This window comes from Neovison vison, chromosome 9 (assembly GCF_020171115.1).
Source record: "Neovison vison isolate M4711 chromosome 9, ASM_NN_V1, whole genome shotgun sequence".
Classification (NCBI taxonomy): Eukaryota; Metazoa; Chordata; class Mammalia; order Carnivora; family Mustelidae; genus Neogale; species Neogale vison.
The window spans coordinates 13460709-13470409 of record NC_058099.1 but is presented as its reverse complement, the minus strand read 5'-3'; the positions used below and the strand labels follow the sequence as shown (position 1 = coordinate 13470409).

Genomic DNA, 9701 nt, shown 5'->3' with positions numbered 1-9701 from the left:
TGTCCATGCTTTTCCTGAAGAGCTTTTTAAAATACAGGTTTCTGGGCTCCACTCGGAGTTTCTGTTCAGTAGGTCCAGGTGAGGCCTGAGAATTTGCACTTCTAACGGGTGATGTTAGACGGGGAGCTGCTGGTCAGGGGAGTGCACGTGGTGAAGCATGGCCTGAGACTGACAGCCTCCAGGATCAAAGGAAGGAAGCCTCATAGGAATATGGGAAAATCCGAGGCACTGGGGTAGACCGCTTTTTAAGATATTGGACCCCTTGCCTAGACCGCTTTTTAAGATAGTGGACCCCTTGCCAGACTTATAAAAGCTTATTAGGCAGTCTCTGCCGGTGGTATCTGAGCACAAAAAAGCTTTCAGTTATGAATGCTATTTTCTATCTGTCCAGAATTCTACAGCTTAAAAGTCCTTTCATGTGTTTGATCTTATTTCATCCTGCAACAACCCTGTAAATTGAGCTGGGAGAGTCTCCCCTCATTTCCAAAACAGAGAACTGAGGCACAGAGAGGTCCGAGAGGTAGAAATCCCACAGCCAGCCTGGTTGCCATTGACCACCACAGACTGTGCCCCCTGGGCTGGCATTTGGTTACTATTTCTAACCCTTGCCACCCTCCAAGGGGGATAATGCTACTCTGTCTTCATAGAGGGGCCAACTGAGAGGCTTGCTGAGGTTCAAGAATATTCCTAAGGTTACAAACAATTACTTCTTCACCGTATCACTTCCCCATAGTAATAAATCCTGTCTCTTACACACACACACACACACACACACACACACTCTCTGCAGCCAAACCAAAGGGCCGTTTTTGATTTCCACACTCAGCATTAAATTAATGAGCAGGCCACACTTTGGCCTTTTGCCTTTAGCAGTGAAGGAGATGGTAGGACGAGGGTTGGATGATGACCAACCTGCCCCAAGGCCCCAGCGGATCCCTCCTTTCTACTTTCTCCTCCTACTCTGGGCATAGCTCCTTTCTCTTCCTCTGTTCTCAGAGAATTCAAGTTCAGTCCTGGATCTAATTTCTGAAAGATTCTCTATTTGGAAAAAAAAATTATTAGGCCAAATAATTCTTTCCTCAGCTCTGATTTCTGTTGCCTCAGTCAGCTTCAACCAATCCCCCTTTCCATCTACCACCCCTAAAACATCAACACAAAATGCATAAAACACACATACACCCAACAACCTGAACTTTAGCCAAATAGAAAACACTCTTTCTAGGATAGTTCTGACTTCTCCCATCTCACCTGCTGAAAATGGTAGCCCTGGACCCCACCTGGGGCTCTGGTCTCTGTTTGCCTGTTAGGCCCAGCTGGTGGAAGGAGGCACCGGGCGCTAATACAAGGTTCTGGCCTTGATTCCCCTGTGGGAGATCTGATGAGGCCCTGCTCCTTCCTGGCCTGTGTCCTCATCCGTGAAATTGGGAGAGGTTGACTAGATGATCTCTAGGAAATGAGATCAAGACTGAACCACCTCGCCACCCCTCCAGGAGATCTTTAAACTTCTGTATATTATGATTCTACATAGGAGGTTCACGGGGGAGGAAACATCATCTCTACTGAGAATTCGAGTCCTTTGAGGGGAGGTGGGGGCACCTGTCGATCGAAAGTTCTTCAAATTGTGTTGTGTCCATGTGGAAAATAATCTCAGGACGCATTGTGCGGAATTTTTCTCTGGCGCTGCCTCCCTTCATTTTTGCACATCCTGTGTTTCCGCTGTCCCCGTGCCCTGTACGCAGAGCCCTCGTTGGCCACACTCCGCCCCACCTGTCTCCTACCGTGGCGGGGCCAGAAGGACCTTAGAGAGCATCTAACAGAACACACTCTGGGTGAGGGCGGCACTGAAGCCCAGGGAGGCAGGAGTTTGCCAAGATTACACAATGGCAATGTATTGCCCTTCCAGTATGTGAGAAGGACACCCTGCTCAGAGGCTAGGAGCCTGGGCCCCCAGGTCCAAAAGATGCCCTTCCACTTGTGAAGGCGTGTGACCTGGGGCAAGTTAATTGTCCAGATCCTCAGCTGTTTCCTTCTTGAAAGTGAGAATGATGACCATCACCACAGGGTTGTGAAAGGTTGATAGGTACACCACGTGATGCAGTCTGCGTGATGCCAGGGAAGAAATGTGTTAAGTTCATCATCCGTTGTGTGCCAAGGCTGTATTATTAACCAGGTAACATTTGCTGTGCCAGGCACCATGCCCATCAGTTTATATGCATGATCTGTATTATCTCACTTAAGTCTCACAGAAATCCTCTAAAGTGGGAATTATTAGCCCTCCCCACTTTTCAAATGTGAAGATGGGGGCTTAAGGAAGTGAAGAAGACATTTTTGTTTCTCTTATTGTCCTCTCAGACCTGAAGGCACATTGGACATCATCGGGGCAAACCTCCCACACTGAGAGTCTCCCGTACCACTCCTGGAAGGGGCTAGGGATCAGGCACTTGGTCCCTCCCACACAGCCTCCTCTGTCTTTGAACAGCTCTGGCTCTAAGAAAATGCTTCTTTGGACGGAGCCAAAATCGATTTCTCTGTAACCTCCTCTCATTTGCGCGATGGAAAGAACGCTGGGCTAAGAGTCAGATGCCTCGGGCTCATGGCCCAGCCCTTCCACTTAATGGGGTTCTGACCACCAGCTGGCTGCTCCTCTGGGCCTGTTTTCCCAGGTGAAAATAAAGGAATTGGATGAGAGGAACACTAGGTCCTTCCTGGTTTGGACATTTCAGGATCATATAATTCATGATTGTGTGTGTAATGCACACATATCTGATTATAATGATGGAAACAGTGAAGGAGCAGACACTGTGTTCCAAGGAACAGATCTGCTTCTGCCAACATGTCTGTCAGGGTGGGGACCCTGCCAGCTGAGAAGAATCCAGAAGGTTCTTAGAAATGGAGTTCTCATCTTGTCTTAAAACAAACCCCTCCCTCCCTCCTTCCCTTCACTCTCCTCCTCTACCCTCTCTCCTCTATTCTTTCCTCTCTTCCTTCTCAATTCCTTTCTGATTCAGAACCATGAAGGGATATTTCAACCTCCCAATCAAAGTGAAAGATCATGTCCCTGGTGCCATGGGTCTCACATTGCACTGAGTGTGCAGAATCAATTTGTTTCAGGAATAGGGAAAGCTGTGGACACATGACGCAGTGCTGCCTTGTGTCTGTGGGAATCTCTCCAGTGTGGCTTTCCAGCTCCTGAGGCTGTCCTCAGGACCACACGAAGACTTTCACAGGGCTTCTGAAATTGGATGTAAATCTGTGCCTTGCTTGTGTATGTACATGTTCTAGGAAAAAAGGGCCTGTGGGAGAGAAGATAACGGGGTGTTAGTCTGGGAGCCAGGCTTGGTGACCCTAGGAGTTGACCTGGTTGGTATTCAGAGTCAGGCTGTGGTGACATCATGGAACACAAAGACATCACATCAGACACAATGGTGCAGGATGAGAAAAAAAAAAGAGACTTTTCCATAATCATGTTTGAGTAGAAAATAAGAACATTATCCAAACCACAAAAACGATGAAACACGCCCCCTTTCCTGGCTAATGTGAGTGACTGTTACTTCTTTTCCTTCAAGTTAGGTAAGAGTTCAGATACTCATTCATAGGATGACTCCTACTTCCTGAGAGCGTCCAATCCACAGCAAAGCCCTGCTTCCTTAAACCTTCCCTAAAGGAATCCATCACAAGCCCAAATCCTGTAAGAATTCCTCTCTCACATCCTTTCCTGAGAAGCTCTGTGGTTTCCTTGGGATTCGTTCTCTTTCACTGAAGAGCCAATAAGCTCTGTTTTGTTCACTGGCCACATCTCTTGCCTTATTTACTGCAGTAAATTTACTGCACTGTAAATTTACTCCTGCTGTCACCCCTCTGCTCAAAACCTTGCAACGGCTCCCCCTTCCCTCTGAATAAAGCTATTACACTTCCATGATCTGCGTGATCTTTTCCCTATGCCCTCGCTGGCTTCCTCCCTCCTCCTCCCTCCCTGGTTACTCATTCTACCTCTATTACACCAGCCTCCTGGCTCCTCCCATAAGACACCGGGCTTGCTCCTGCTCCAGGTGTGGGGATTTGGAGCTCCCTCTGCCTGGAACACTCATCCCATAGGTAACCGCATGGCTCCTTCTTTCACCACCTCCAAGTCTCTGCTCAGGTATCACTTTGAAACCTACTCTGACCAGATCACTCTGTTTAAAACTGGTGAAGGGTATGGGTCGTGATCTAATAATGGACTGTATGGTGACTAACTGAACATAATAAAAAAAGAAAATATAAGGTTTTTAAAGTTAAAAAAAAACAACAAACAAAACCCTGCAACCCCTCCCTTGACCACTCCCCAGCACCCTTACTCTGCTTTCCTCTTCTTTTCCCCAAGCTCTATCACCTTCTAACAGTCAGCGTCAGATGCATAATTACTGTCTTTATTGTTCATGGTGTGTCTCCCCAGCTGGAGTCTAAGTTCCATAAGGGTGGGAATCTGGGTACCAAGTGCCTAGAATTGGCCTTGGCCTACAGTTACTAAATCAAGACATGTTTGTTGGAGTTGCTGAATAAACTAGCATCACAGAGGATGGAAAGTAAGACTGAACATGACTTTGGCTCAGAATCCCTCACTGAGAAATATGGAGTGAGGTCGCCTGCCTTAAGCTTGGCTCATTGTCAATTCCACATATTTTCTGAAGACAGAGTTTCCTAAACATCAGTCTTGTACATGCTAACCTCATGATTTTTTGACCTAAGAACAACCTATACTTTTGTTTACTTAAAACTTTTCCTTAAATAGACTTACTTTTTGATAAATACATTTATTTTCAAAGAAAATTGTATATCACAGCTTTGAGGTGCTAGTTGTATTTTTTTCCCTAATACACATTAAACCTATAGCTGAATCACTCTATCATACAGCTGAAACTAATATAACACTGTATGTTAACTCACTGGAATTAAAATAAAAACTTAAAAAAATAAATGTATGGCTATTCAATGAGTAGGCTTCCTTTGTAGCTCCTAGGTCATCTTACTACCCCCGTGAAAACCTGCCTATGCTTTTCCCTTCAACCACAAAGATCCTTCTGCCTCCCTCTACCTACGCGAATCCTGCACACCCTTCTTCAGGAGGGCCTCAGGAAGGCCCCCGCCCCATTCTTGGACTCATGCCCTTCACCGAGCTCCCCTCATACTCATAGGAAAAAAACACACGCCCTTCTTCAATGCCATGTGGTTCTGTTTTCTGTTTCGCAATGTAAGATTATAAAATATCTTCTTAGAGCTATAGAAAGGCCTTTGACTATGCAACTTCTTGTTTGACAGGCCACCAAAGAGATGAAGAGGCTTGCCCCAAGTCCCTGCGGGGGCAAAGTCAAGACTGGACTTGGACCTTCTGATGCCCCATTCTCAGTGGAATCCACAAACACTTAATGAGTCCCTGCCATGTGCCCAGCATTGCTCACCACAGCGGAGATTGTGGTGAACAGAACAGATCCAGACTTGCCCACGCAGAGCTTACAGGGGTGCTAGGAAGCTGCACACTAAATAAACACTTGTATGTGCTTAAAGAAGTAGTTGCAAGTGACTTGGAAGGGAAGTGTAGGGTTCAGGGGGGACCCCAGACTGTTTGGAGGGTTGTGAAAGCCTCACTAAAGAAGCACGTTAAAAATGCACAAGAGTGAGCGGAAGAGGATCTGGTGAATTTCTAAATGGTACCAGGCTAACTCAGGAAGACTTGGTTTGATGTTGGAAAGCTCCACTGCACCAGGGTTAATTAGATCACTTTTGCCCAGTCTCTTTGCCACAGGGCTCAGGGAGAAGGCTGCCCAACAGCTCAGAGACTCTGGTGCCTCCCAGCCCTGCATTCAGCTAGAAGGTGACAGGAGATGCTTCAGGTCTCCTCTGGAGGGGCACCTCACCCTTGCTGGCACAATTCAGGCATATTTGACACATGGGTTGTTTTTGCCAAGGGAGTGCCTACAATGTGAGCTCGGTCATTAACAAAAATAAATTCTTAGCTCCTGGAAGTGGAAAATATTATTACCTACAAGGCACATTGTAAACCTTATGTCATTTCACCTAAGTGGTAAAATGCAGCTTTTTCAAGATAGGAATACATTTTAGTCACCATCAGTACTATATCCAGAGTTTATCTTCATGTTTTCTTGTGAGATTTCAGTGCACCTTGTTAAACTCTATCTAAGAAATTCCAGCCGCATCCCACATTGGTCTTAGAAAATTAAACCTCACAAGCAGTGTACTGGTGTAATGATGTGGAAGAAGGATGTGTGTGGACTGAGAGGAAGTGGGGTTTGGTCTCCAACTCTGCCCTTTACTAGGCTGGAAAAATGGCTTGACTCTTCCGAGTTTCAATGTCCTCATCCTTAAAGTGAGGTTCATAAAAATCCCTGTACCTTGTGAGGTCCTTGAGACATTAAATGGGAATCTAGGTGAAACTTCTTTCATGAGGTCTAAAGTGCTTACAAAATGTCATTTAAAAATGAACGTCCTATTGCAAATCTTCTTTTCCAAAGTTCAGATGGGCTCAGAGACCTGGTGAGGGCCAGAGGAAAGGTCTCTTGATTCCCATTCGGTTTCTCTTCCCTGGGTTGCAAGCATTAAGGTTTGCCTTCCAGGGTAGCAATTCCTGGCAAGAGCACGTCGCTGGGGGAAAGGACTGAGTGCTGGGAGGGAGGGGCAGGGAGGAGTGGGATCCCCATGAAGGTAAGGAATGGACACTGGGAGGGGAGATAACCAGTGCAGAGGCTCCTACCTTCCCAGTTTGCTGAAGGCTCTGACATTAGATCTTCTCAGGTCTCCGTCGCTGCCTCTGTCCACCTTTCCATTTGCCTGACTGTGCGTTTGAAGCAGCCCTAGCATAAAATAACATGCTTTTTCGTTTTTTGCACATTTTCAAAGCAAAGTCAGGGTTTAACGATCAATATTCTGTTCCTTGGTATTTTCTTTCAAGCAAAGGCCATGTTATTGTAAGATACTACGTTTCAAAGGGGCTATTCTTTCGTCCCCAGCAAACATTCCTGAGTGGCAGGTTTGGGGAGGCGCTCCAATTTTTATTGCTTCTGGAGTCTGATAACCTTGGCAGTACTTGTGTCCATGCCCCCCAAGGCCACAGTATTTCAAAAAGTTACAGTTCTTAAAATCATTCTTTAATAAAAGCAAGTGCCACTAATCCTAAGTAAAGCGAGCTTTCCAAATAAGACCAGCTGTGAATGTTTAAAAAAAGAAAGAAAGGAAAGGAAGACACTTTAACAACAGGAGTCCACAGTGAAAACTGTGCATAGTTAAACCTCTTCAGGCGTTTTCACATTCATTTAAAAAGATGTCTTCAGCAAACTTATCCAATTTCTCCACGAATTCTGAGCACAAGGGGCATGTGGTATTTGTAGGCCAATATTCAATCCAGGTTGAGGAATCTAAAGGGTAGATGTACCTGCCAAGAAAAAAACGACAGTGAAATGGTTGTGGTGATGGCCACAGACAGAGAAGAGCTGAGTTCCACAGAGCTCAGCCTGCTCAGCCTGTCCGGGCCCCAGGAGGCCATGCTGTCAGCCAGGCTCTGCTGCACGGGCCTCCCCCTGGGAAGGACCACAAACCCCCAAATCTCAGGAAGCCACTTGAGGGCTCCCATGATTAAAGGCAGGAATGGTATCTGTTTTAAGAACTATTATTTATTTTTTAAAATATTTATTTATTTATTTATTTGACAGAGAGCAAGAGAATACAAGCAGGCAGAGCAGCAGAGGGAGAGGGAGAAGCAGTCTCCCCACCCAGCAGGGAGCCCGAAGCAGGCCCAACCCTAAGGACCCTGGGACCATGACTTGAGCCAAAGGCAGTCGCCCAACCAACTGAGCCACCCAGGTGTCCCTCAAGATCTATTTTTTAAAAAGAGACAATAAAATGAGTATTTAAACATTTCTCTCTTACAAAGAGAACAGTCTGAGAACTTACTGAGGGGGCAGTAAGTAACCCCCCTTATTGAGGAGGTTGGGTGAGCTCCTTCAGAGGCACCTCAGACCTGGGTCCTCACTTGGTTTATCCATCAGTGAGGGATCAGTTGCCCTCATGGTTTTACGTGGCTCTTTGTTTTAAATTCCCATTGTTTCACTGATTCTTGGCCTTATGGCTAAGATCAAGTGTAAATTGACATTATTGCGTTTAGGCTTCTAATGGTTTGTTGGTTAATAGCCTGACACATAAGAAACGTGTAGTTAAGAATAAATGACACCTAGTTTTGAGGGAAAGATCAGGAACTCCAAAATGACTTACCTGAAACTGAAATTGTATTTTATCTGGAGGGCTTCTTTACCCATAATTAAATACTGTCTTCCTTTCTCCAGATCAGCATTGGTACATGTGGCCTTTTTAATGAAGGTGACTTCAGAGTCCTTCTCCGCAACAGCTTCACCTGAGAGGCACACAGGTAAGATTATCACATTCATGTTACGATGTCACGAGCATAAACTCTTAACAATTCCAGTTCCTCATGGCTAATTATTGAGTATAAACATAATATAAGTGGCTATTGGAGAGTGACAGTGTCCATATGGTTAAGACTCTGGAATCAGGCTCTCAGTCATTTGCCAGCTGTGTGGCCCTGGACAAATGAGGCTCAGACCCATCATCTGGAAAATTGGGAATGACAATAAAACCCACCTTCTTAGAACTGTCGTGAATACATGAGAAGTGCTTCCAACACAGAAAGCACTATATTAGTGCTTCTTACTATTACTTCTTTAGAACCAGGAATGAAAAGAACTTCTCTATGGTTGAACAACATTAATCTCCACTTGTTATATAGTAAAATCAAAAAGTATTTGGCAGCTGGCAATGGATAGTTTTATAAAGAAGTACAAGACGTGTGAAAGACTCTGAAGGGTTTGAAAGAGGATTACTTTGGGATTCTCAAAGAACTCAGGAGTAGTCAAGAAGGTGGCTCCTTTACATGGAATGCATTCCTTCCCGTGCTGTCCTGTTGCATTTCTACCCATCTGGAAACACATCTTCAATTCTCGAGGTATCCAGTAAATACTCCTGGGTGTTCTCTGTCATAAACATCTCTCTGTCTCTCCTCCACTCCCCCTTATACTTGAATTTCTATCACAATGTTTCATTCCATTTATCTGTCTTCAGCTAGGCAGGAAACTTCTTGAGGCAGGGACTGGGTCTGACTCGTTGCTATAGATTCAGGACTGATGATCAGTTATTTAACTCTGACAGAGTGATCCTAATTATTGAATCCTGAAGAAGTTCTGGACATATGCTTCATAGTAACTGCATATATGGTAAGCTTTAATTAGTGATATTTAATAAGCATGCACACATCAGTTCCAGCTGGTTTTCTTACACTCTCCTGATGACCTTTAGGACATGACTTCTTCTGGCAGCAATATCTAAGCAGCATTCCCAGCACTGTTTACCAGTTCAGCCCCTGTCATGGTAAGAAGTGTGGCTGCTTGGGCCTTATCATTATTTTAAAAAACCTTTTGTTATAAAATGTCTCAAGTATATCCAGAAGAGGGAATAGTTAATTAACCTCAGCTGCCACAATCATTGATCTTTTTTTTTTTCCATTTATATAGTCACTCAGAACACCCTGTATTTTAAGGGAAACACCAGTTTATCATTATCCTTGAACTGCCTATTTGCCCTCTATTCTAAATAGCTTAGCTTTTAGCTTGGCTTATTGTTCATGTGCAGCAATTTTT

General features: G+C 44.9%; 1 protein-coding gene across 1 annotated transcript in view; it reads right to left on the bottom strand.

Moving 5' to 3' along the window:
* Positions 1–7120: 7120 nt before the first annotated feature.
* The window catches only part of C5 (complement C5), an 85649-nt gene continuing 83068 nt past the window's right edge, over positions 7121–9701 (bottom strand). Inside the window, exons 40-41 of the mRNA XM_044265014.1 lie at positions 8263–8401; positions 7121–7426 (exon numbers count right to left, since the gene is read on the bottom strand). Of these exons, the coding sequence (XP_044120949.1) occupies positions 7288–7426; positions 8263–8401 (278 nt within the window). The 3' untranslated portion in view covers positions 7121–7287. The remainder of the gene's footprint in view (positions 7427–8262; positions 8402–9701) is intronic.